The following is a 26954-nucleotide window of genomic DNA, read 5'->3' as shown; positions in this document are numbered from 1 at the left end:
TCGGAAAATTTAGTCCACGTGATCATATCTGATAAAAATACATGATAATAATCTCCCCTCCTTTCTATAGAAATCTCCAACCCGGACTAAAAAAAATTCCTCAAGAACTATTCCTCACTTTCTCAGCACCCAAACACCACCACTAATGGCGCAAACAATCAGCCTCCGCAAAGGCAACACCCGTCTCCCACCTGAGGTCAACCGCGTCCTCTACGTCCGTAATCTTCCGTTCAACATATCAAGCGAAGAGATGTACGATATATTCGGCAAATACGGAGCGATTCGTCAAATCCGAATCGGAACCAACAAGGACACGAGAGGCACTGCTTATGTGGTTTATGAAGATATCTACGATGCCAAAACGGCGGTGGATCACTTGTCAGGGTTTAATGTGGCGAATAGGTATTTGATTGTGCTGTACTATCAGCAAGCGAAGATGAGTAAGAAGTTTGATCAGAAGAAGAAAGAAGAAGAGATTGTTAAGATGCAGGAAAAATATGGCGTTACTACCAAAGATAAGTAAATTTTTTTTCGTTTATTAGTTTAGTTTAAGAAATGATAACTCCTTTTGTTTTTTGGAATTGCTAGGTTTGTTATGGATGTTATTGATTAATGACAGTGCTTTAATTTTGCAATCTATATATTAATGTATGCGTAATTGATTGATGTGTTGTTTAATTTAGTGCAATAGATGATCTTTGATTAATGATTTTTAGGATTTTAAGTGTGCTGTGTGGCAACAATGACTGGATAAATAAAGAATTATCAAATTATAATATGCTGTGATTGTTCTAGTGGAGTTATGCTGTAAAGGCATGGAGAGTTGAATTGAACTTGGTTTACCTTCACCTTTACCTTTTGGTTTTTGCATAATTAGAACTACAATAGGTTATATTGAACATATCATCTTTTAGTCCGAGTTTGTGAAGTATGCAGGAGATTGTTTTTTTCCTTCTTGTTGTAGAAACTTGGTATTTCAGTGTAAATAGTACATATGCATTTGTCTGTATGATGCTCTTTTATCTTGTCCGATTCTTCATCTACTAATTGAATCTTGGATAAGTGATCGATGGTCTTCTTTTTAACTTTCCATTCTCGAGAATTTTTCATGTGCTGGTGATAAGATTAGGGTTTACAGTGGCTGCCTTTTAGGATTTTTTTACAGATGAACAGTTTTATCTGATGGAGGAATTAGGCGCGGGTAGCTTTGGAACCTTTATGGCTGTAACTGGATTGGGAGATTATCGTGAAGTTTTGATTATGCAGAATATTTATAAAGAGTTTTGAAAAACAATGGCGATGCACACTCTGAGGGTTGGAAATGCAGGTAGGAATGTTAGGAATTACTAAATTCCTAAAAGTACAAAGGATGATAAATATGTTAAGTACACGTTAATTAATCATGGAGGCGTAGTTGAACAGTTGGATGTTGTATGGTTGGTTGGTTGGTTGATTAGGCAACTATTTTGCACATGTCTGACCTTCAAGAGACAAATATACAATTCTTGAGAAGAGAGATTGCATGACAAATGAAAAATTGGATTCTTTTTCCATGAAGCTCTAATATTTGAGTCAGGTTACATCAACTAAAACTAACATGTTTGGGTGAAGATTTAGAGAAGGGGAAGGTTCTCTTGATTGCTTTATTCGATTTGGCTGATGAGATTTTACTTAAGGCAAAAGGGGATTGTAAACCTGAATCAGCAGAGAGGGGATTGTAAACCTGAATCAGCAGAGACTCGCCACGCGACTGTTGATATGGTGCTCCTTTTGCTAATTGTATGCGCCTGCTTATATTCATGGAAAGGGATGACTGCCCTGCTTAAGATTGGATATGGGTGCAAGTAATTTCATTAGGCGTTAGGCACCTATGATAGATAGTTGGAAACGCTTTTGGTCGTTAATAACTGGTTTCAATCTATTTTTATTTGAAATCTGAATTGGATCAGTGTCAAAATTCAGACCGTGCAACTTTAAGAGTAATGACAGAAAAGAAAGAGTAATGATTTAGTTGTCACTCCTTGAACTTATTATTATTTTTCTGCATCACATTTCACATAAATAGTGAAAGATACACTGCAACTTTAAGCTGCATCCAGGAGTAGGAATTAGCAATATGCATAATAGCCAGCGCCATACCTGGCCACACATCCTTTATTGCCTTCATCTTTTTGACAGACACCTCCATGCAATGGTTTCTCTCATTGGCCAGCAACATTTGCCAGCATCTTCTCGCTACCTGCACTCATTAAGAAATAATCAAGTCATCGAAGTAATCTTGACATAATCTTCATATATTTGAGAGCACTGCTGCCACGTTTAGTAATAGGAACTCTGTTTAAAATTTGAATTTTTCAAGCATTTCCTGAAAAGTGCCCAAATTTAAAAACATGGGTGTGCAAGTATCTCTATGAAACAACACTGGGACGTTTTATCGAAGGACTTGGATGTGTGAATTTCGATCAGGTTTTAGTGAGCAAACAATTCGTTATCTACCTTAGCCAACAAAAAATAAAGCAGCACGGGGTTGAACCGTTGAAGGAACATTTTACCAGAAGAGATAAAGAGAATAACAAAAAGGAGGATGGCAAAAACTGAAAGGCTCTTCCAAGGCGTCCACATTACCTAATTGCAAAGTGTAGGATTTGTTTGTGAAGATATGGATGCAGCTTCTGATGTTGTGTAGGAAGCATTTGCCAGTATTTATAAGGAGCATTTGTGCCTAGATTTCTCAATTTTTTGGTTGAATTATTGTTTTAAAAATGATTAAAAAAAAAAAAAAGGTTGCCAAGTTTTTATGGCGTTGCCATATTATATGATAAAACTGCCACGTAGCATAAACATTGCCGTAAAAAGGAGATGTATGTCTATTTTCCCAACAATTTCCCCAGAAATAACTCAAGTGTTATTGAATGTTTATTGACAAGAGAAGACATCCCTTAAGAACACTTGCCTTAAATCACACAAAACCAATTGATACAAGACACTGCAAACTTAGAAACCGTTTGGGAACCTCCCAAAAAATTCAATATTTTTTTAATTAAAATTTAATATATTTTATATATTTTAAATTGTTTTAATGTGTTAATATTAAAATAATTTTTAAAAAATAAAAAAATATCATTAATATATATATTTTAATATTTAAAAAACAATCATTATAACCTTAGCACGAGTATGAGATATTAAACCAAAATGCTTAGGCACAATCCAAGCCCAAACTATCTACCAGATTTGTGACGCGGCATCGTATTACTTGTGAATTCCTCCACAAAACGTCATGTCAGTCTTACCCCTGCATGAAAAACTAAAAAGACCCCCAAAACCCTCTAAATCTCGAAAGTACCCCACGAACCCAATTCCTTAAACCCTTCCCAGTTCACTCAACCCTCTCTCCGTCACCAAACCCGACCCGCCCAGGACGATCCACAGTTCGTTCACTCGCCGCCAAAGCTTGAAGGCAGTCTCATTTAAGCTGGCGACAATAAGAACCCGATTTCGAAACGCCTCTGATGAGAAATTTTGTTAATGTTGTAGCGAGATCCTTCTTCCTATCAAGCAGCCTCCTTTTTCATCTTCACAAAGTTCGTTTCTTCCTTCGGAAGGTTACTTAATTTGACTTCCCATTTCATTACTGTTATTATTCTTGTTGATGAGTCTTTTTCTGGAAGTTTCTTTATAATTTTATTTTTCTGTTGTTTGGCACCTGAGAAAACTGGGATTTTTCAGTTACATGTGGTTAATGGTGATCAAGTCACCTCTACTCGAAATGGGTTTTTCCTCTTTCTTTTTTGAAATTAGAGCTGAAATAGCATCGAATTAGTTGCGTTTTGTAGTTTTGAGCTTTGAAACTTTGCGTTTCTGACTGAGTTTAATTGTATGTAGTTTGCAAATATTATGGAGGGTTTCGTTTTCTTTTTCTATTTGGTTTTACTTTCTAATGAGAATTTTAGTTGGTATTGATTATATCTCTAATACAGAATTGTATCACATCCATCCCAGTTGGTTCTCATTGGATTTTGCCCCACGTTGCCACAATTACTGAAGTCATTGGTCATTACAAGCAACTCACAACACGAACGTCTTTTGATGAAGAGGAGATCAAGGATGATAACTTGAATCAAATGCTTGAAGCTGTTGAAAATGCCCCAGAATGCACTACTAGGAAAGTCGGAACTGCTTATGTCCATAACTTATGTAAAGCTGGAACTCTTTTTGCTGCGGTTAGACTGCTGCGATTGTTACGCGATAAAAACATTTTCCTTGGTCCTAGTGCTTATAATATAATTTTGGTGACAGCTAGTGAAAAAAACGATGTTGAGATTTTGTCCCAGGTTTTCAAGGATTTGATCTTGTCTTTTCAGTCTTTGCCTTCATCTTTGTATCTGAAACTTGCCAGGGGTTTTGTGAAGTCAAATGATGATGTCCAGCTACTGAGACTCGTCAAGGAAGTTTCTGAATTGACATTCCCAAGTAGCACGAAGGTTGTAAATAGATTTATCTTTGCCTTTGCTGAATGTGGGCAGTTTGACAAAGCCATTCTGATATTTGAGCAGATGGAGAATCTGAAATGTAAGCCAGATTTGGTTACGTATAATACTGTTTTGGATCTTTTAGGTCGTGCAGGTCGGATTGATGAAATGCTCGATGAGTTTGCCTCCATGAAGGAAGCAGGAATTCTCCCGGATTTTATTTCTTACAATACTTTGCTAAATCAGTTGGCCAAAGTAGGAAGATTGGATTTGTGTTCAGTGTATTTCCAAGACATGGTTGAGAATGGAATTGAACCAGATTTGCTTACATACACTGCATTGATTTGGAGTTTTGGCCAATCCGGAAACATTGAGGAGTCATTGAGACTCTTTAATGAGATGAAAACAAAGCAGATTCGTCCCTCAATTTATATATATCGATCATTAATTGCTAGTTTGAAGAAGATGGGAAAGGTTGAATTGGCAATGATCTTTTTGGAGGAGATGAATGCATCAATGTCAAACCTAGCTGGTCCCAAGGATTTCAAACGAACACACAGATAGTCGCACACAGCGAAGGAAGGGTTTTTGCAATTCAAAGGAGAGTACTTGGTTCAGAAGTTAGCTTAAGCTAGGTAACCAGTGGAGGTCGTTTACCTGTCTTTATGCTGATAATGGCATGCTGTTATTGCTACTCTCTTTCTGATTTACCTTTCTTGACAATTTCCAATTGGTCCCAGAATCCATTACCTTGGCAGTCTTATATGTTTCCATGCTACAAAACAGTCCTTGTTAGTGTCATTATAATCATTGAATTGGTGACTTGGGTTTAAAGAAGTAATGTCTAGAATTACATCTTTATCTACATTGAAATTCAAATTGAAAGGATTCAACAGTTAAAAACTTTATTAATAATTTGTTATTTCTGACTAGTGATTGGAATTCTCATCAATAAGTCGTTACACGTGCACTTGAGTTTGTGGTATTTTGAGTTAATTCGATACTGATGTACATTTCAATAGTTGGAGCAAAATGTGCTGTGGATGTATTCTGTTCCTAATACAGTTAACTTATAGTTCCTTCAACACTATTTATTATGTTCATTGAATGTGAAAAATTATGTTTCAATGCCACTGGTCTTTCCTTTTTCCTTTGTCTGAAACCTTGCAAGCTTTTGAAGCTGGCGTTGCTGACTTGGTATGGTTGTCTTGTCATCTGAATCTAAACACATGATTCGCTGAATGTTCATACAAACTGTTCTCCTAAAACCTGGAAGTGGCCAATTCATCAAATGGTTGCTTAAGTGAAGTTGCATGGACCAATTTTGACAAAGCATCCAAACTATAGAATCACTGAATAATTTTCCAATTTTTCCGTATCTTTATGGAGTATTTCTTTTGCATATTCAATCCCGGAGAAAACCTGAGTAAATTGACTAATCATGCTGTTTATTACTGCTTTAAATATCATTTCTTTTGCTTTCCATCACATTATATATTCCTACTGTTCATTTTCATTTGCAAATCATTGCTGTAGTAGAGTTTTGCTGGCCTTTTCTGATGCCAATACTTTCCAGTGAATAATTGCCGACTCATCTTAAGGCCAAGGCAAGAAGATGTTACTCGAACTGGTTTGGGTGGCGGCCTGTCACCAGTTCTTCACGGTGGGTTCCTTGGTGATCCTAGTCAGGTGATTTGAGTACTATTTTTATTTTATAGTGCCCCAGCTAGCTAGTTGGTGCCTGCAAGTGATTCACAATTTTTTTTTTTTTTCATTTGGTGCAAGTGACTCATAATACTTGACTGCACAGCCCTGGTAACTCGATCGTGGCCTTGGGTCCTAATAGAAGAAATACACGGTCTCTTTTGTCAAATCAATCATATTCTCTACATTTATAGATGATTGCAAATTTGTTTCATAAGCTAGCTAGCTTGTCATGATAGGAGGCACCATATTTAACCTACCTCTTTGTTTGGTTGTTGTTGTTGGTTTCTCACTAAACAAAAACTGTGATATCTCAATGATGGAAATCCCCAGCCAATTCGTTGACTTGAATATCTGTAGAAGACTCCTTAACATTTCATGTGTAATAAGTTTTAGTGCATTACTAGTTACATGACCCGCGCGATGCCGCGGGACAATAGTTTTTGTATAAAAAATATCAAAAAAAGTTAAGATCTAAAAGTATTAGGTCTTTTTACAAAGTTATACCCAAGAGTCTTGAATGTGGCTGCAATGCCTGACCCAGAGTAATATTTATAATATTAATAATAATATTAAACTTGCATGACCCAAGTTTAAGTAGGTCTGACTGCAATATCAAACCCAATAGTCTTGGATGAGGGTCTGGCTGCAAGATCGTGTCATAAAAGTGTGATAATTAAATAGATTAAGTAAAAAGAAAAAAAAAACAAAAGGAAGAAAAAAATTAATGAAGAAAAAGAAAAAAATAATTGAATTAATTGGGTTAACCCTTTAAACCAGGTTAACCCATCAAACCTTGGATTCATGTCGTGAAAGTTTGATAACTAAATAGAAAAAAAAAATTGACGGGTTACCATAAAATTAACTGGGCTAACCTATCAAACCGGGATCCGTGTCATGAAAATTTGATAACTAAATAAAAAAATTGAACATTAACAAAGTAAATTAAACGAAAGAAATTAATTAAAAAGAAAAAAACAAACAAAAAGGCATCAGCCTTTTTACTATGGATTACAGTGTGCAGTCCACAGTTAAAGGCATAATAATAGCAAAAAAACAAAAAGAAAAAAAAAGAAAAACTAAAGGCATCAGTCGATAACTAAATAGGAAAAAATTTAATATTGATGAACTAAATTAAATAAAAAAAATATTAAATAAAAAGAAACAATAAAAGAAAAAAAAATTATAAGAAGAAAAAAACTAATGAAGAAAAAGAAAAAAAATCTAAATTAACTGGGTTAACCCGTCAAACCTGATATCCGTGTCATGAAAGTCTGATAATTAAATAGAAAAATAATAATATCAACAAACTACATAAAAAATTAATTAAAAAAACAGAAAGCATCAGTCTTTTTACCGCGGACTGCACTGTACAGTCCACAGTGAAAGGCATAAAAAAACAAAAACAAAACTAAAAGCTTTAGCCTTTTCATTGTGGACTGCATATAATATTAAAAGATGAAATCAAAAGAACAAAATTAATGAGAAAAAAAAAATCTGAATCAACCTGGTTAACCCGCCAAATCAGGTCAACCCGTCAAACCTGGAATTCGTGTCATGAAAGTGTGATAACTAAATAGAAAAAATGATTTATTATTAATAAAATAAATTAAAAAGAAGATTAATTAAAAAGGAAAAAGCAAAGAGAAAAAAACCTACATAAAGAAAAAAACTAATGAAGAAAAAGAAAAAAATCTGAATTAATTGGGTTAACCCTTCAAATCAGGTTAACTCGTCAAACCTGGGATTCGCGTCATGAAAGTTTGATAACTAAATAGAAAAAAAAATTGACGGGTTAACCCATCAAGCCCGGGATACGTGTCATGAAAGTCTGATAATTAAATAGAAAGAAATTTAACATTAGAAAACTAAACTAAACGAAAAACATTACTTAAAAAGAAAAAAAGCAAAAAACAAATTCCGGGTTAACTCGTCAAACTTTAAAAAAAGCAAAAAAAAAATTTCAGGTTAACTCGTCAAACCAGGTTAACTCGTCAAACCCGGGATCCGTGTCATGAAAGTCTGATAACTAAAAACAAAATTAACATTAATAAACTAAATTAAACAAAAAAATTCATGAAAATAAAAAAACACAAAGAAAAAAAAGCAAAAAAAAACCCATAAAGGTATAAAAACCGAAATAAATAAATAAAATAGAAAAAAAAATTAAAAATAAAAAAAAAACAGCTTAGCGTTTCATTGTGGACTGCACAGTGAAACACTAAACAGTTTTAGTATATGTTATTAATTAAAAAAAATTTAGGTTAACTCATTAAATCAGGTTAACTCGTCAAACCCGGGATCCGTGTTATGAAAATCTGATAATTAAATAAAAAAATTAACATTAACAAACTAAATTAAACAAAAAAAAGTCATTAAAAGAAAAATACACAAAGAAAAAGACAAAAAAAACCTATAAAGGCATAGAAAAAGAAAAAAAAACAGAAAAAAATATGAATTTTTTTTTTTTAAAAAAGAAGAAGGCTGCTTAGCGCATAGTGAAACACTGAGCAGTTTTAATTTATTTTTAATAATAATATTAAGAAAATAAAAATATTTTTATTTCCTTTAAATTAATGAAAATTTATGTTTTACAAATAAATACAATCTAGTTTTTCTTATATTTAATATTTAGAAAATAAAAATATTTTTATTTCCTTTAGATTCTTTTTGTATCTTCCATTGTTGTTGCTCGAAAATGAAACTCATATTTTTAGGAGGAGGTTCAAATGCTAAAGATTTAAAGTTATAATAATAAATATACGCATATCATGAATTCCCCTAAACAATTGTTTTTAATATATATATATAGCTGCAGCCAGCCCCTCTAAAAAGCAATCAATAACACCAATCACATCAACTCACCAAAACTTGAAGCTTCGATCAAGCTGCAAGTGCAGGGAAGAAAGCCAGTAAGAGTATTAAATCACGCGAGAAGAAAGGAGAGAATAAAGAGATTATAACGAAAAATACTGTTTGAATCCACAGTAAATTTACTCACATGTTACAGTGTTTTCCTGAGCCCTTTTAGTTTTTTTTTAATTGTCTCATACAGTCTGTCTAGAACAACCATTTATAGACAAATAAAACCATACATAACTATACGAATGCTCTGTTATATAAGAAAAGCCTTCTTCCTGAAGATACAAACCCGTCATGTATAAAAATATGAACCAAGAAATTAAAAAGGATAATAAAAAAAAAAACTGATCAACACATGTGAACAATCCCTAACAAAAGCAAGATCCCGTGCAATTTCATGTCTAGGAATTTCCCATATAATGAAATAGATCCAGAATCCTTCTTAACATCAGTGTCCTGATCATGAGGATTATTTAAGTCAAAGGGCACAGTAGTATCTGGCGTCGAGTCATAATCGGCAGCATTTGGGGCCGGGGCCTGATCGGATGGGTCTTTTAGACTGTCCGGCAACCCTTTTCCATGAGACACGGTTATTTTGAAATGCTGACCGTTATCACATTGCTCCCCATCATAATCCCCAGAGAAGAAATAGGTTGGTCCTTCCTTGAGCAGAGGAACTGCCACCGTGACTCCCTGCGTGAGAGTGTTGGATGGATTGGCGGATGACCATTCCACGGTGTCATTGTCTACGGAATTGTCATAATCACACAGCTTGTATGTGGTGAAATTGTATGTTTGAACTACTGAATGGTTACTATCCGTGTTGAAAACTGCATTAACAAGAAAAACACCAATGAACACTATGTGACTCTAAATAAATTTAACAAAAAATAATGTCAATTCAATGATAACCATAGCATACTGCATTGCTAAAGATCTTTCATGCTTGTAGCATTCAAATCAATTGACTAATAGATTCTACCCAGATGGAACAGATTACATCATTTTCCTCTCAGCAAGGACAGGCAACGAGTTCCCTGTTTCAAGGCTTTTTTTTTTTTTTTTTTTGAGGGGGAGAGAGAGAGAGGGGAGAGCATGTTTACTGATGTTCATTACTGGAAATTAAGGGGTTGCAGTTGAGAATATCCCAACGGTTAATTTCAAGAAAACCTGGGAGATTCTCTCTCTTCTTCTTGCTGACAAAACCAATCATATTATGCCAGATAGAAAAAGGAGTGTCAGATGTCTTGAAGGAAACTGATAAGCCTGTCAGTCAGCGATATATCCTTACGACACCTGCACGGAAGCTCATCTGCTGATTTTTTAAAAGAAAAATTAGCAAATCAAGATAAAAAAATTTTTGTGGAGTATCACCTTTAAACAAAAATTGTTGAAATAATATATTTTTATTTTATTTTATTTTGATTCGTAATATATTTTTAAACAAAAATAATGTAATTTTAAAATTTTCAATGTTTTTGAAGAATAATAACTTAAATCAGTTGACGTTTCAAACAGAAATTATAATTTTATTATTTTTTAAAAAATATTTTTCTTATCCAACTTGTATATTTAAAAACAAACTCCAATTAAAATCTTAAAAAATTATTTTTTACACAATAGTTGTCTTTTGTTTTTTAGTGTTAATGATATAGTTGGGTTTGCAATAACGAGTAATTAGAGCAATCAAGTATGAGTTTACAACAACTAAATGAAAATCTATCCTAGACAGATTTATGTGGATGATCTATCAAAAATATTTATGGACCAGTGGAACAGTTTAGACCCAAAAAGAGGTATAATCATTCAAAATCAGAATGATGGCTCAAAGGGACCATAACTTTAGATTCGGCTGTTAAATCACATTCAAATATTTACAGGAGCTTTCAAAGGTTGTTTTTCTTAAGTAGTCATGGAATCATTATTTCGACTATTGGATATTTAAATTTTAAAAATATCATCTTAAAACCCCGAGTTCAGTAATTTTATGATTTTTTTACGACTCGATCGAACAATTAATCTTGAATCTAATTAATAAAATTCTATCATGAGTCTTACCTATGATATCTAAAAATATATTATTTCACTGTAAATTTTTGCTATTTTTTTTATTTTGTACGCTAATTATCCCGTTTGACCCTCATCTGCTCCCCCATTGTCTTCTTTTAAAAATCAAATCTAACAAGTACTTATTTATAGGGTGAGCAAAAAAACCAAAAACCCGATTAAACCGAGAAAATAGAAAAAAAAATAACCGAAAAAACCAAACTATGAAAAAAATCAATTAAATCGATTATAAAATCACAAAATATTTCCAGTTCAGTTCGGTTTCGGTTTTTAAAGTCTAAAACCGATTGAATTGAACCGAACTGACCCGGTTCAACTAAGCTAGCTCTTAAAAAAAAAAGATTATAAATAACATATTTTCTTCTAACCCTAAATTTAAATCAGTATTCTTACTTTATCAACCACCCCCTCTCCCTATTCTCTGTCTCTTATCTTTCAAATCTGTCTTCTTCTCCTCCATGTTCTTTGTCTCTCATCTCTCATATCAGATAGCGGGAATATGTAAAGAAAGGTTTAAGAATTCCAGTCTTGAGGCTATCCTATTACAAAATTGTGTAAGTAGTATTCAAAATCGCTTCGTCAGATATTCGGGAACTGGCATTGACTTTCATCTAGTTCCAACGATTCCTACTTCTAACCACTCTTATTTAACAGTTTTCAAGAAATTCCAAAACCCTGGGAAGAAAGGACACTGAATCAAGATCTATTCTAATTGAAGGGGTGCAACGACACCCTAAGCTCATTAGGCTTGAAAAACATGAAAGAGCGGACTAACTAACCTAACTGCAAAGAAAGCAGTTGCAATCGGGGATATCCTTTTTGTTTTGTTTTGTGTATTTTTTTGTTAGGTTTAATTTCTGGGTAAGGATCTATTAAAACAAAAATTGAAGTTGATTTTCTGGAAAATAGAAGCAAGTACAAAAACAAAAGTGCTGAAAAATATTGTTGATAAAAAGCAAAAAAAAAAACTCAACTGGAATAATTTTGGTTTGAACCGGTTTGGAAAAGAAAAAACCAAACAAAACTGAAATTAATTGGTTTGAACTGATTTTCGGTTCGGTTCAATTTAAAAATTTTTAAAAAATAATTTTAAATTAATTATTTATTTTAATTCAAAACGAACCGGATCAAAAATGCTCAGCCATACTTATTTACCATGTGAAGACACTGCCATCAGTCTCTGCTCTGAATTGAATTTTGATTTAACAGAGTAGAGTAGGATTCGCTTAAAATATCACGCTTCATGCTTGATTCAAAGAACAAAGAGAGATCCGAGAGAGCAGCAACAAGGATTACTACTTGTAAGAGTAATGCCGTTTATTCATGTAGATTATTTTTTAAAATATTTTTTTATATTAAAATAATAATTTTTATTTTTTAAAATTTATTTTTAATATTAGGATGTTAACAAATTTAAAAACATAAAAAAATAAAAATAAAATTAATTTTTTTAAAAAAAAATTTAAATATAAAAGTAAACAGACACTTCACCTGTCAAAATGTGATGTGAGTGTGACAGGTTTGGGATCATTGAAAACCCAAATGTACCTTTATCAGAAATACTTTCGTCTGTGCCTTTTTCTTCTTTTCCACTCACATCTATGCAGGATCTATGCTTTTCTTGGTAAAGCATCTAACAATCATGGGACAATTGCATTTACAAGTTGAAAATATTAAAAAATAAAAAAATATTTTTTAAAAATAACCATGTTTAATGCTTTTCCTAACCTATATATGTCAACTAAATTATGGGTTCATAACTCTATTATAGCACGATTTAAAAACAAGAAAGTTGGGAGCTCACCAAAACAATATTAGCTAAGGTGACACATAGGATCAGATTCATGTGAAAGAGTTAATGCTGTTAAGGTTAGCTTCATCCATCTGGTTAACAAATCTGATCTCCTGATTTTTACTGTGAATTCAAACAAATAGCTTGTATTTAGGCCAAAAGGAAGAAATGAAGATACAAAAGGAGATGCTTCGACATTTATTAGATTTCTTTCTACTGGTTGAGACTAGCTAGAGAGAGTACTTCCCTCCTTCGGTGTAAATTTACTCAAAGTTCACAGAATTCTGGCATCGCTTAAAGTAGAAACTCACAATAAAACAATGATTATTGGGCACCGTTTGGGAACGCGGCTGCGGCCGCGTTCCCAAAAAATTTGAAAATTTTTTGTTTTTTTTTTTGCTAAAATTTAATATGGTTTGTACGTTTTGGATCGTTTTGATGTGCTGATGTCAAAAATGATTTTTAAAAAATAAAAAAACATCGTTGGCATGTATTTTGGCACGAAAAGTTATTTGAAAAGCACCCGCAACCATACTGCCAAACACGCTCTAAAGACTCAAAGTAGTCATGACCACAAACCACAAGAAGAAAGCAGAAAGAGACGAACTATGAACAGATAAATGGAATTTTTGGTATGTTCAAATTCCAAAACATATTGCTAGTTGATAAAGGACTTACTGAGGAAATCTCCCAGGCTGAAGTTCTTGCCATCAGCCCATTTTTGGTAATTGACGTTGGACTTAACAGTGGTGTCATACCAACCCAAGGAGTCACCCACTGTGTAGTTCTTGTAAGCATCAACAGATCCTGAAAAGGACAGTAGAATAAGGCTAGAGAAGGAGAGGAATAGAAGGCCTGTCATCTGTTCCATTGTTCTTGGGTTCTGTGAAACTTGGTGGATGTGGAGAACTGTGTGGACTTTACCTCTTATGGAGGAATAAAGGACGTGTTATGCTCCAAGGCCTTATATATTTTCTACCCCTTATTTTCCTTTGAATTACTAATTAACATGGTCTTCCCTGTTCCTTTAACATGATAAAAGAAAAGGAAAATCGAAAGGAGATGATATTGGGTTTAGAATAAATTCTTTTTTTTCTTTTTTTTGGGTCCTGTTTTCTGCCTTGTTTTGTAGGAAAGGGTCGATCAAAACCCTAATTAATCTGAGAGTACTGAGATATTATTTTGGATCATTTTGGTTACTTTCTTCTTCGTATTGCTCTTTTTTTTTTTTCTGTGATAAACATGTGATGGAGATTATCTTGAGCAGAGTGGGGCATGGCATGATCATTTATCATCGGATTGAAAGTGATTTTCACTACGCAGATCATACACAGGGTCATGAAGGATCTATCCACTTCTACTTTAATTGAACACAACGTACAGTACTCTTGGCATTTGTGTGGTGTCTGAAGGCAAACCTGTTGCATGTAACATGACAAAGAATGACAACCATACGCTTATGATAACTTGGCACCAAGTTATTTGATGAGACATTTTGAAGAAGCTCCATTGAAAGGAAAGAAGCTGCTGCTGGAAATGCTTCCTTTGAGAAGAAAATAAAGGACAAAAAAACAGCTCTAGGATTGTTATGAAACCCAGCAACCTGAAGAGCAATTATTACACATCGCCATCCTTTCTAGTGTAGCTAAAACAAGACACGTACAACAAATACGGTGAGGTAGGCTTGGCTCTCTTCGCCATATTTAAAAAATATAATAAAGTTTGGCTCTCTTGTGTAGCTAAAACAACCTTTTAGCACTGGTAGAGGTAGGCTTGTGTTATTATTATATTTTTTAAAAATTCATTAACATTAGTTTATACACAAATACGGTGAAGGTTTCTTTAAATGTGAGTGTAAGAAGACATGATTTTTTTTTATCAAATGTTTATTTTTATACTCATTTAATTTTCATAAAAAAATACCATGTGAGTTTTAGTATTTTTGTTAAAGGGATAGGAGGAGTGTTTGGTTAGTGGCAGCGTTGCCTCCTTTACTTTTATTTATTTCACCTATATATATATATTTGATAACTCGGGGTGTCCGGGCCAGTTTGCGCGTACAACAACTATTCCCTGGGTTTACTGAACATCCTGCAAGCTCAGTAGACAGGTAAGACACCGCGGGAATGACAGGTATGCACTTGAAGGGTCGAACTCAGGACAGGGGCAAGACAAGCCTCACCTGTTAACCACTGAGCTAGACCCTCAAGTGCTTATTTCACCTATATTGACACACGTGGTAGGGTGATATGAAGTGTTGGACCGTTGGTGGGATATATAAATATGATATAATTAATGTGTAATAGCTGGATGATAATTGCTTTTGCACCTAGTAACATATTTATTAAACTTGACCCGGATTGACCCGACCAAGGAGCCGGGTCACGGATTTTATAGGTCAACTCGGGTTAATCCGGATCAACTTAAAAAGAATTAAAAAAAATTAAAATTTTAATATTTCATATGAAAAAATTAATAAAAAAAAATCAATGTAAACATATGCTATACATATTATAAATAATAAAGTTTAAAAGAATATTTTAAAAAGTTTTTTATCCCATATTAAAAAAATATTATGTTAAACTTTGAAGTTGAAGTATTTAAACTAAATTTTTTTTTCTCACATTAAAAAAATAACTTTTTTTTGGAACGTAGAGTATATATAACAATGAGTTTCAAATCCTACATTGAAAAAACATAATTTTTTAAAAAAACACGTATACGAAAGGGCTTCAAATCCCTCATTGAAAAGATATTATGTTATCCTTTTAGGCTAAAGTATTTAAAGCAAAAAGTTTTTTATCTCACATTGAAAAAACATAATTATTTTTCTTGAAAAAATAGAGTATATATATTAATGGTTTTAAATCCTACATTGAAATAATAATATTTTTTTTCTTGATAACATAGAGTATATATACTAATAGGTTTCAAATTCCTTGTTGAAATTTTTTTTTTCATGAGAATATAAAGTATATGTACAGAAGAGCTTCAAATCCCACATTTAAAAGATATTATATTATCCCTTTAAGTTGAAGTATTTAAACTAAATTTTTTTTATCCCACATTAAAAGGCATAATTTTTTTTCTTGGAAACATAGAGTATATATACTAATGGATCTCAAATCCCATAATTTTAAAAAAACAAGTGTCGTCCGGATTCGCCCGGGTAATGGATTGACCTATCAGGTGGATCGAATTTTTTCAGGTTGTTGTCCCAATTGAGTTTTTATTAAATCCAGACTGGTCCAGTTATCAAGTCGATCTGTCAAACTAGGTCTGGTTTAAAATAGGCTAATCTTGCACCGGGTGATGCCACGAAGACACCCCATCAATTATCATGGGAGCATCCCATTACATTAGGGTTGTTCGTTTATACAGATGAGTTAGTTTTTACCTGTAATTGTATTTAATATTAATTTTTGATATTTTATAAATTATAAATCTAATTTATTTAATTTTTTAAACCCAAACGTGTTAAATATATTAAGTGAAGATAAATTTTTATAAATATTATAGATATTTATGTATTAGATTTATATTATTAATTCTCTTAGTATTTAGAAATGGACTTATAATATAGACACTAGATGTCATAACACCCTAATATTAGATATAATTTTATATTTTATATTACCATTAAATTTTAGTAACCTCTCACATCACTTCCAACAAATATAGATATTTTTTTTAGACGTTAAATAAATAAAAAAAAATCATCAATCAGAACGTTGAGCTGAAATATTTTAAAATAAAATAAAATAAATATTTAATTTATAAATTATTAGATATAAAAGCAAAAGGGAATATAGGGTATACAGGTTTGATAAAATTGATAGAGTTTTAAAAATCCTAACCCGTCATATGATATATATTTTTAAAATTTTTTAATTTATTATCATATTTAATATTTATATTATCTAATTTTAACTAATTAAATCAAGTCAAATAATGCAAACATTATATATTTTGTTAGTTTATTAATACTTACTAGAATCATGTACTCCAAAAGTGCTTTTTCTCTCTTTCTTAGATTCGAAAAGGTGGTTTTTCTTTATGTAGATTTTTTTTCTTTTTATGTAGATATTAGTTGTTTTAATGTTGGTCTGGTAATTAAAAAAGTTTATTATCTTTTTTTAATCTTTTAAATTCAAATATTAGGATTAAATTTTTTATCACATCAATATAAAGATACATTATTAAATAATCTAGAAAGAAACTTAATCTCAATTGCGTAGAGATTTACTTGAAATAACTTTTATCAAGTTCCCTATCAAACAAAAATCCATTAATTTTTTTTTTAATCATCTAGTAGGTGTTCCAGTAATAAAAATTTGGGATTAAGGGGTTTACTTTCCCTATTATCTCAGGTTCGAACCCTGTAATTGTTGATATAATAGCCACTGGAAACTTTAATGGTTGTTAACTTCAGGACCCGTGGGATTAGTCAAGTTACGCGCAAGCTAACTCAGACACTCACGTTAATTAAAAAAATCCATCAATTTTTATTGAAGAATTGGTGAAAATAATTATTTAAACCTGGTTATTTATAGTTCCATTTTAAAAAGAGGATTCTGAAGGTTTAAATTATCTCAAATATTCATTAAGAAATAATTATCTTTTAAATAATTTTTGATCTCCTAATTTATTTTTTCGACGAGCAAAGAGAGAAGTGCTCGAATGAAATATCTCCAAGAGTTTATTTTATTGTAATATGTCATTGATTTTTTTGTGAATTTATAAATTTAAATGTAGTAAACGGTAATCTGATATGAGAATTTACAGTATTTAAAAATGAGCCAGCCAGCCATCAAAAATCACATATGCTTACTGTGTTTGCGGGTGTTTTTGGACGGACTCCCTCTTCTTCACCAATTTTCAAACCCATTAATTAATATATTGTGGAAAAACTCAGCTATCTCTTGAAACCGGGGGTGGAGTTAACTTTAACCCATTGTAGATAGAATATTGTGAGGAATTATAAATATTCTGAAGTTGTCGTCAAACAATATTGACTTTAATATCTACTTGTTTTTCCTGTCACAAAGTGTTTTTTTATATATAAAAAAAGGTTGATTTTTTTTTTATTTTTATATCGTTTTAATATTTTAAAAAATAAGGAGCGTGGCATTGGATGTTAAATGCTTTCCGTCACTAAGCCTTTCTACTCTCCGTTTTGGCTCCTCCATTGTGACAGTATTTTCTAATTTTCAAGTCTTGCCTCATTTATCAGTCACCGGTGGATCGGCATCAGTTCAGGGTGTTTTATTTTTCAGAACTCTTCGCTGGGTTTAGCATTGAACATGTTTAATGGCCACCCCTGGTTCCCTGCTATGCATAACAATGAGAGGTAAAGCAAGATAAAGGGACAGAAAGAAGAAAAGCAAAAGGAATTGGGGAAAAAAAACACAAACACAACAACACCATCCTTGAAAATGACAGGCGTGATAATCACATCAAAGGACACAGAGATTTAAATGATTGATTATAGGAATAGAAATAGCAATGGAGCTAGAATTCAAACATGAACACCAATACAAAACTTCTCACATCAGCCACATGGCTTAATATTTAGCTACTGAACAAAAAATTACCAACTCTAATTACTATTCAAACCGCCCAGACAGTGAGATTCACCACGCACATTTCAAAGCAGTAAAACATATTCATGCAGAATACGCTGTAAAAGCAAGTAGCAGATAGACTTTGCACAAATAATTACATCCCGGCAGCATCTTCTTCCTCCTCGTCCTCATAATCAACTTCTTCATCAGCTGTTGCATCCTGGTACTGCTGATATTCAGAAACAAGGTCATTCATGTTGCTCTCAGCTTCAGTGAATTCCATTTCATCCATGCCTTCTCCAGTGTACCAGTGCAAGAAAGCCTTCCTCCTGAACATAGCTGTGAATTGCTCACTTACACGCCTGAACATCTCCTGGATGGAGGTTGAGTTTCCAATGAAGGTGGATGCCATAGCAAGTCCTCTCGGAGGAATATCACACACACTAGACTTCACATTGTTGGGGATCCACTCAACAAAGTAGGATGAATTCTTGTTCTGGACATTGATCATTTGTTCATCAACTTCCTTAGTGCTCATCTTACCCCGGAACATAGCGGAGGCAGTCAGGTAGCGACCGTGGCGTGGGTCAGCGGCGCACATCATGTTCTTGGCATCCCACATCTGCTGGGTGAGTTCTGGGACAGTCAGTGCCCTGTACTGCTGAGAACCACGTGAGGTCAGAGGAGCAAATCCAACCATGAAAAAGTGCAGACGGGGGAAGGGGATGAGGTTCACTGCAAGCTTCCTAAGATCAGAGTTGAGCTGACCAGGGAACCTGAGGCAGCAGGTGACACCGCTCATTGTTGCAGAGATCAGGTGGTTCAGGTCGCCAACTGTCACAAAAAACAATAATTCAATTTTAATCCAGCATTTAAATCCTTGTTATGGTGCACACAAGATGCAAAGACCAGCAATGGAAAAACACAAACAATCCCCATGTCAAAAGCCCAGATCTATGCCTCGGGGAAAAAAACAGAGCCAGTGGGGAACAAACAAACAAATTTCCATGCATGCAAAACCTAAAACTTCTCTTTTCATGGTTACATCACAGTGTCATATTGCCTTAAATCAAATTATCCCAAACTCAGTAATATCATAAAAGCTGCCGCCAAACTTTTGGTATTTCCACAGCTTATCAACCCAAACAAACACCTAGCTGCTAGAGATTGACATCTGAGAAGAATCGTGTGAGATCTAGCAACATGGAGCCCACATCCCTCATTCAAGCAGACATGAATTGTAAGATAGGGCTTGCCAGCCAAAAGATATAAATTAAGTATCTAACATAAATGAGGGAAGCAATGAACCGCTACAAAACATAAATACAACTGACACCTGACCAAGGCACTTTGACAAAACGTATAGAATACAACCAAGGAACAACAAAAAATGATAAATTGCTCATTCTCAAGACAGGCTGGACCAAGGGTATGTAAGCAAAGAAAAACAGAAAACAAATAATCAGAGCAGGAGCTTCTATTCACTTTCTTATTTGTCATTCCTTCAATAACATATACATTTCACATAATCACAATCATAATCATATAATAAAACCCCACCCCCACAGACCTGAAAAATTCAATTACTAGATACTTTACAGCAATCTAAATATGCAAGTTTCCTCAACAAGCATGGTACTGAATTTGAGTAGAAGTTATCAGCAAACCACAAAACAATGTTTTCGTCGGACAAAAGGGAACAAAAAATATCATAGATAAATGCCAGAGTGCTCTTACAGCTAGGAGTTGTTAACTTGAGAGTCCTGAAGCAGATATCATACAAGGCCTCGTTATCTAGCACCATACATTCATCAGCATTCTCAACTAACTGATGAACTGAAAGGGTAGCATTGTAAGGCTCAACAACAGTATCTGAAACCTTGGGGGATGGGAACACAGAGAACGTAAGCATCATTCTATCAGGGTATTCCTCTCTGATCTTAGAAATCAGCAGAGTCCCCATCCCGGAACCAGTTCCTCCACCGAGCGAGTGGCAAACTTGGAAACCTACACACACAAAACCACTTATATAACTAACAATACAAAAATCAAATTGCCAAACATCTGACAACATATACCTTGCAGACAATCACAATTCTCCGCCTCCTTCCTCACAACATCAAGAACCGAGTCAATCAACTCTGCACCCTCAGTGTAATGCCCCTTAGCCCAGTTATTTCCAGCACCAGACTGCCCAAACACAAAGTTATCAGGCCTGAAGATCTGGCCATAGGGACCGGTCCTCACACTGTCCATGGTACCAGGCTCAAGATCCATAAGCACAGCACGAGGGACAAATCTCCCACACGAAGCTTCATTGTAGTAAACATTGACACGCTCCAATTGAAGGTCAGAGGTTCCAACGTATTTTCCAGTGGGATCAATTCCATGCTCATCGCAAACCACCTCCCAAAACTTCGATCCAATTTGGTTACCACATTGTCCTCCCTGAACGTGAAGGATTTCTCTCATTTTTTGTTTCGCTGCAAATGAATAAATGATTTGGTAAGAGGAAAACTAATCAAATTATTTTACAACAAAGAGAGAAGAAGTTCTACTTTTGCAAGGATTTAGTTCGAATTCACTAGATAGTTATATTTTAACCTATGATAAATATTAAGATAACAATTAAGTCGATAAATGAAGCTTTAAATAGAAGATTAACAGACACTATAGTTACAGATCCAGCCTGTTTGGCTGAAGAGAGAAAACAAAGTGCGATAAGACTGCATAAACAAAGTCATTCACTCAAAATAAAAAAAAAAATATTCACTAATTCTCTCAGTTTCCTCAGCTTTCTCAACATCCAAACGGACTCGAAAAAAGAGAGATCAGGTCTAGAAATCACACACTCACCGTTAAGAAATCGGCAACAGGCGTTGTTGATGCAGTGTCAACGGTGAGGTTTTCGGCGATCGAGCTTTGAGAGATGCTCGATCGGGGAAGAGTGAGAGTGAGAGTGAGAGTGAGAGTAGGAGATAATTTGGTTTGTAAATGAGTGGTTTTATAGAGGGGGGAAATAGGTGTGTGGATCGGACGGCTGTTGTGGTTTCCATCTCTTTTGTTCTAGCACGTTGGATCGTGATGTTTCAACGGTGTAGACGGTGGTTTTGATTTGACTGGGCAATGATATTTGATTTTTTAAAATAGGGGATTTATAGACTAATGACCTTTATTAAAACGACTTAATTGTCTCTGTCTCGACATGTCTTGTAGTTTTTTTTTAGGGGAAATTACAAGTTGGTATCTTATATTTATAGAAGATTGCAATTAAGTGCCTAATCCTCTATTTTTTTTAAATTAACATAGGTGTTTGGATCAGTTTGTGCATACCTCGACTAATTTCACGGACCCTAAAATTAACGACCATGTAAGCTTCCAGTAACCCTGAGATTTGTGGAATTTAAATTGGTGATTTCTAGAGAGCAAATTCAGAACTTGACTAGTTAAGTTACATTTACTAGAATTGTTTTATTCTCAATATTAATATGAGAAGCCGAGAAAATAAGAGGAGGGGGATAACAACGAAATGGATGAGATTAGAAAGCAATTTGTTGCCTTTGTTTTACAAAGAGAAAACAAGGAATTAAAGAAATTGTAAATCATAAAAGAAAATGAATATTTCTCCATGTTTTCCTTCCCAGCTAAAATCATTTGAACACATCCCTTCCTTCCAGGAATAACATAAAGCTTTAAACTAAACAATATCATCCCAAATCATCAAAGACTATCATACGTTACTAATATGATCGTTGGCTCTTGATGGGCATTTCACCTTGCAACACTCATTAATGGTCATTCCAGAAAAAAAAAAAAACATGTTTTTTATTTTTTAAAATCTAATCTCTGATATTAATATATTAAAACGATATAAAAAAATTAATTTTTATGATATTTATTTGAGCCGCAATCTCAAGAACAGGGGGGTCGAGTATTATTGTGAAGTTAAATGATGGGATTAGAGGAGAGATGCTAGTTTGGTTGGTGCAACTTCCTTCAATTAGCAAAAAAAGGAAAAATGAAAAGGTGGGAGAGAGCTCTGCTAGAAGGGCCACAAGAGGTGGAGATGTCCCCATATGAACTGTATATCTCATTTTGATTCAACATCACAATCACACCCACAGGAGTCCAAACTCTGTACCTAAATCATAATTAATACACCTTCCACTTAATCCTGACCATTCAATAAGAGCCGATCTCTTGCTTAGATTTAGAGTCAAGCATGCCACCAACGTTTAGGTCTTAAATATGACAGTGATTATTTATCCAAAAGGAGACTCTCTGCAGTGCGATCCAGATAAAAGTAGTAGTGGTTCCCAAATTGCTTTCTCGTTTTCCTTGTTTTTAGACATTTTCAGTAAATATTATCTATTTTAATCAAATCAAAATAGCAACAAGAATATAAGATTAACTTGCAAGGTGTAACCGTTTAAAATAAAATAATATTTTTTTATTTTTCAAGAATTATTTGTAACATCAGTATTCCAAAACAATTCAAAAACATTAAAAATTATTATTTTTTTAAAAAAATATTATTTAAACCGTGCTCTCTCAGTACCACGTAACTATTTTGATAATGCACTATGAGATTCATATATTATAAAAATAAATTAAAATGTATTTAAGATTGTGATAACAATAGCAATTGTTTTTCATTTAAAAATATATTAAAATTATTTTTTTATTTTTTAAAAATTATTTTTAATATCAACATGCTAAAATGATCTAAAAACATTAAAAAATTTATTTTAAACAAAATTTTAAAAAATAAAGTTTACACCACCACGTTTACAAACATAGTGCATATGGAATGTGCAATTAGGTATTTAATTTTAGAAAATTAAAATCTCAAATCAGCGCCTCGTTGAAGGGGAGTAACTGGCTTCTCCCTTTCTAAATTTCAAAACGTGGCTAGGAATTAGGATATCGATAATTAAGCAAGCAGCTGGAAAGAAAATATTGTGTAGTGGGCACGCTTGTGACTTGACAAGGCACCAGCCTTCAATGGTTGAAGCACAGGGACCAAAAGCTGGTGGAACTTGTATGGTTTGGCGCTACCTGTATGGATATTATTCTCTGTTGTTCATCCAAGCTTATTATAGCTGATAAAATGCTAGAGAAATCAAACATGGATGGTAACGCAACCCTTATCAACCACATTATATTTAACTACTACAACTAGAAGGAAAAGCAACAACTTTTCCAACTCTACCATTCATACTACACAGAAAATTTAACACATGACAAATTTGAAGAGTACAGATTAACGCAGCATAAACTGCAAAAAAAACAGTAGCAGGACCGTTTACACCTCATCACATCTCAGCCTCTTCTTCCTCCTCGTCCTCGTAATCAACTTCTTCATCAGCTGTTGCATCCTGGTACTGCTGATATTCAGAAACGAGGTCATTCATGTTGCTCTCAGCTTCAGTGAATTCCATTTCATCCATGCCTTCTCCGGTGTACCAGTGCAAGAAAGCCTTCCTCCTGAACATAGCTGTGAATTGCTCACTTACACGCCTGAACATCTCCTGGATGGAGGTTGAGTTTCCAATGAAGGTGGATGCCATAGCAAGTCCTCTCGGAGGAATATCACACACACTAGACTTCACATTGTTGGGGATCCACTCAACAAAGTAGGATGAATTCTTGTTCTGGACATTGATCATTTGTTCATCAACTTCCTTAGTGCTCATCTTACCCCTGAACATAGCGGAGGCAGTCAGGTAGCGACCGTGGCGTGGGTCTGCGGCACACATCATGTTCTTGGCATCCCACATCTGCTGGGTGAGTTCTGGGACAGTCAGAGCCCTGTACTGCTGAGAACCACGTGAGGTCAGAGGAGCAAATCCAACCATGAAGAAGTGCAGACGGGGGAAGGGGATGAGGTTCACTGCAAGCTTCCTAAGATCAGAGTTGAGCTGACCAGGGAACCTGAGGCAGCAGGTGACACCGCTCATTGTTGCAGAGATCAGATGATTCAGGTCGCCAACTGCAACAATCATTAACAATCCAAAGTTGATTCAGCATTTTTTTAATCTCAATTGAAGCAGAAAAACACAAATAAATAACCAAGCAATTTGAAAATAAACAGGCCAACTTCATAATAGACAGGACCCAAAACTTTTGTTCCCTGAAAATTACCCAACTACACCAATCAAATTTTAAAATTGACAGTGTCATAAAATCAACCACCTAACATTTGGCACAACCACGTTTCATCAACCCATGCAATCACCTATATCCTACTAAATACATATTTAAGATCCATGGAGACAACCCCACATTGCTACTCAGGCAGACAGAGATTAAGATACAGATTGCAACAACTCACAATGAAATAATTAAGTAACTGTCAACATAAGAGTAAAACTACAAAAAAAAAAACACTTCAAAACGTCAATGCAGCTAATATTTGAACAAGGCACATTGTTAGCATGTGGAGAGCATAAACAAACAACATGACCACGCGGCGTGGACCAAAAGTATAGCAGCAAGGAACAGGGGCACGTAGTTAAAAATGCACCTCTATCTCGATTCTGATTTCAAGCCATGATAAAGACATACATTTCGGACAACAGATGAAAAAACCCAAACCCACCAACCCAGCAAAATGAGGGAGCTTATGAAAACAAATTATGACTTAATCACAGATTGCTTCACCAAAATCTGAATGCATTATGCACCAAAACGAAGCATGGTACTAAATTTGGGCAACAGACAAATAAAGCTAGTTTCAAGCCAAAATGAACTTACAGCTAGGAGTAGTCAACTTGAGAATCCTGAAACAAATATCATACAATGCCTCGTTGTCAAGCACCATACACTCATCAGCATTCTCAACCAACTGATGAACAGAAAGGGTAGCATTGTATGGTTCCACGACAGTATCAGAAACCTTAGGTGATGGGAACACAGAGAAAGTAAGCATCATTCTATCAGGGTATTCCTCTCTGATCTTAGAAATCAGTAGAGTCCCCATTCCAGATCCAGTTCCTCCACCGAGCGAGTGGCAAACTTGAAAACCTGCACATACAGAAAACCCATTAATAATTGCTTAAAATTTTAAAATAAAATCACAAATGAAAAATAATTAGCGATAGAACATAATATACCTTGAAGACAATCACAATTTTCTGCTTCCTTCCTCACAACATCAAGAACTGAATCAATCAACTCTGCACCCTCAGTGTAATGCCCTTTGGCCCAATTATTTCCAGCACCAGACTGCCCAAACACAAAGTTATCAGGCCTGAAGATCTGGCCATAAGGACCAGTCCTCAAACTGTCCATGGTACCAGGCTCAAGATCCATAAGCACAGCACGAGGGACAAATCTCCCACACGAAGCCTCATTGTAGTAAACATTGACACGCTCCAATTGAAGGTCAGAGGTTCCAACGTATTTTCCAGTGGGATCAATTCCATGCTCATCGCAAACAACCTCCCAGAACTTGGAACCGATCTGGTTCCCGCATTGTCCTCCTTGAATGTGAAGGATTTCCCTCATTTTTTATATTATATTTCTGCAGAAAAAAAAAGAATAAGGGGAGCCGCATAATAAATAACTAAGCACTAGTAAACCAGTTTAATTAATTTGCAACGCAGACATCAGATCTGAGACTCTATTTAACACTGCGATTTGGAGTTTAAACTCGCAACAAATTTGACATCGGCAAATAAGAGAAGATGATATCGGTAAAGAACAATCAAATCACTAAACGAAGCGAAGATACACAAGTTAATAGCTTAAAACAGTGTATTGTCAGTTGTCACAGATCTAGTTTCGGAGCAAATGAAATACGCAGTTGCTGGGCAAATAACGCATGATGCACAAGTCGGGAAGATAAATCAAATGGTTTTCAGCTTTTGATTATTTCTCTCCGTCATTTCTCGGCATCCAAACAGACTTGAAAAGAGAAATTGAGATCAGATCTAGATATTAAAACCCACCGTTGAGAAATCAGAGATTGGCTGTGAAAGTGCGGCGCGGCGTCCGGTGAGATTTCCGGATATCGACCAAGTGATAGAGAGCAAGTGGAGAGAGTGGCAGTGGAGCCAAGCGGAAACAAGCGTGGGTATATAAGGAAAAGGCTAGGGCAAGGTGTGTGAATCAGACGGATGTGGTTGTTTCCCTCTCTTTTTTCTGTGGACCGTTTGATGCCGTTGGATCGTGATTGTTTAACGGTGTAGATGTAGGTTTGATTTGGCTTTGTCATCGTGCTTGGTATTTGAAAATCAGGGTTTCCTGACGGTGATGACCTAGTTTGAAATGACTTGATTGTCCTTTTTTGGCCGGCAGTGCTATTTGATTATGTGTTTTTATGTTCCCTTCCAGCGACTTGTTATAAAGCATTTTCCATTGTTATTCTGGAGGTGATTTGGCTATGTTTGTATTTTATAAAATGATTTTTGAAATTTTAATTTTTAAATTTTTATGTGTTTGTTTATTATTAGAAAAATTAATTAATAAAAAATATTTTTCAATCAAAAA

At 34.4% G+C, this 26954-nt stretch overlaps 5 protein-coding genes across 8 annotated transcripts; 2 read left to right on the top strand and 3 right to left on the bottom strand.

Annotated features, from left to right (window-relative positions):
• LOC133680654 (splicing factor 3B subunit 6-like protein) lies at positions 1–658 on the top strand. Its single transcript, XM_062103688.1, has one exon. It carries the CDS (start codon positions 146–148, stop codon positions 521–523), a length of 378 nt encoding a protein of 125 aa, XP_061959672.1. The 5' UTR covers positions 1–145; the 3' UTR covers positions 524–658.
• Positions 659–795: 137 nt separating this feature from the next.
• On the top strand, positions 796–6527 carry LOC133680653 (pentatricopeptide repeat-containing protein At1g11900-like). Of its 4 annotated transcripts, XR_009836359.1 has the most exons (4): positions 796–3605; positions 3981–5107; positions 6049–6161; positions 6258–6527. XR_009836359.1 is itself a non-coding variant. In XM_062103687.1 (2 exons), exons 1-2 carry the CDS (start codon positions 3513–3515, stop codon positions 5034–5036), a joined length of 1149 nt encoding a protein of 382 aa, XP_061959671.1. In that variant the 5' UTR covers positions 796–3512; the 3' UTR covers positions 5037–5404. The 4 variants fall into 4 exon arrangements, 1 of the variants encoding a protein (XP_061959671.1); XR_009836360.1 differs by having other exon boundaries at positions 796–3584; positions 6049–6527; XR_009836358.1 differs by having other exon boundaries at positions 6049–6527.
• A 2721-nt stretch (positions 6528–9248) lies between these two features.
• On the bottom strand, positions 9249–14072 carry LOC133679855 (early nodulin-like protein 18). The gene is made up of 2 exons (XM_062102571.1): positions 13576–14072; positions 9249–9868 (listed from the first exon to the last, which is right to left on the bottom strand). The coding sequence occupies exons 1-2, from the start codon at positions 13766–13768 to the stop codon at positions 9387–9389; spliced, it is 675 nt and encodes a 224-aa protein (XP_061958555.1). The 5' UTR covers positions 13769–14072; the 3' UTR covers positions 9249–9386.
• A 4297-nt stretch (positions 14073–18369) lies between these two features.
• On the bottom strand, positions 18370–21459 carry LOC133679784 (tubulin beta-5 chain). Its single transcript, XM_062102478.1, has 4 exons — positions 21318–21459; positions 20540–20944; positions 20199–20468; positions 18370–19295 (listed from the first exon to the last, which is right to left on the bottom strand). Exons 2-4 carry the CDS (start codon positions 20931–20933, stop codon positions 18616–18618), a joined length of 1344 nt encoding a protein of 447 aa, XP_061958462.1. The 5' UTR covers positions 20934–20944; positions 21318–21459; the 3' UTR covers positions 18370–18615.
• A 2138-nt stretch (positions 21460–23597) lies between these two features.
• Positions 23598–26569, bottom strand: LOC133679999 (tubulin beta-1 chain). Its single transcript, XM_062102769.1, has 4 exons — positions 26414–26569; positions 25577–25986; positions 25218–25487; positions 23598–24453 (listed from the first exon to the last, which is right to left on the bottom strand). Exons 2-4 carry the CDS (start codon positions 25968–25970, stop codon positions 23777–23779), a joined length of 1341 nt encoding a protein of 446 aa, XP_061958753.1. The 5' UTR covers positions 25971–25986; positions 26414–26569; the 3' UTR covers positions 23598–23776.
• Positions 26570–26954: the final 385 nt, after the last annotated feature.

The sequence above is a fragment of the Populus nigra genome, chromosome 19 (assembly GCF_951802175.1).
Source record: "Populus nigra chromosome 19, ddPopNigr1.1, whole genome shotgun sequence".
NCBI classification, from domain to species: Eukaryota; Viridiplantae; Streptophyta; class Magnoliopsida; order Malpighiales; family Salicaceae; genus Populus; species Populus nigra.
The sequence above is the reverse complement of the archived record's forward strand: the minus strand, read 5'-3'. Positions and strand labels throughout refer to the sequence as shown.

What these genes read in the sequence shown, in the direction of transcription:
- LOC133680653 (XM_062103687.1), top strand. Translation starts at nt 3,513, where the DNA reads ATGAGAAATTTTGTTAATGTTGTAGCGAGATCCTTCTTCCTATCAAGC. An exon ending in TTCGTTTCTTCCTTCGGAAG is followed by an intron (nt 3,606 to 3,980) that starts GTTACTTAATTT and finishes TCTCTAATACAG; the next exon opens with AATTGTATCACATCCATCCC.
- LOC133679855 (XM_062102571.1), bottom strand. Translation starts at nt 13,768, where the DNA reads ATGGAACAGATGACAGGCCTTCTATTCCTCTCCTTCTCTAGCCTTATT. An exon ending in CAGCCTGGGAGATTTCCTCA is followed by an intron (nt 9,869 to 13,575) that starts GTAAGTCCTTTA and finishes TTGTTAATGCAG; the next exon opens with TTTTCAACACGGATAGTAAC.
- LOC133679784 (XM_062102478.1), bottom strand. Translation starts at nt 20,933, where the DNA reads ATGAGAGAAATCCTTCACGTTCAGGGAGGACAATGTGGTAACCAAATT. An exon ending in GAATTGTGATTGTCTGCAAG is followed by an intron (nt 20,469 to 20,539) that starts GTATATGTTGTC and finishes TTGTGTGTGTAG; the next exon opens with GTTTCCAAGTTTGCCACTCG. An exon ending in CAAGTTAACAACTCCTAGCT is followed by an intron (nt 19,296 to 20,198) that starts GTAAGAGCACTC and finishes TTTTTGTGACAG; the next exon opens with TTGGCGACCTGAACCACCTG.
- LOC133680654 (XM_062103688.1), top strand. Translation starts at nt 146, where the DNA reads ATGGCGCAAACAATCAGCCTCCGCAAAGGCAACACCCGTCTCCCACCT.
- LOC133679999 (XM_062102769.1), bottom strand. Translation starts at nt 25,970, where the DNA reads ATGAGGGAAATCCTTCACATTCAAGGAGGACAATGCGGGAACCAGATC. An exon ending in AAATTGTGATTGTCTTCAAG is followed by an intron (nt 25,488 to 25,576) that starts GTATATTATGTT and finishes CTGTATGTGCAG; the next exon opens with GTTTTCAAGTTTGCCACTCG. An exon ending in CAAGTTGACTACTCCTAGCT is followed by an intron (nt 24,454 to 25,217) that starts GTAAGTTCATTT and finishes TGATTGTTGCAG; the next exon opens with TTGGCGACCTGAATCATCTG.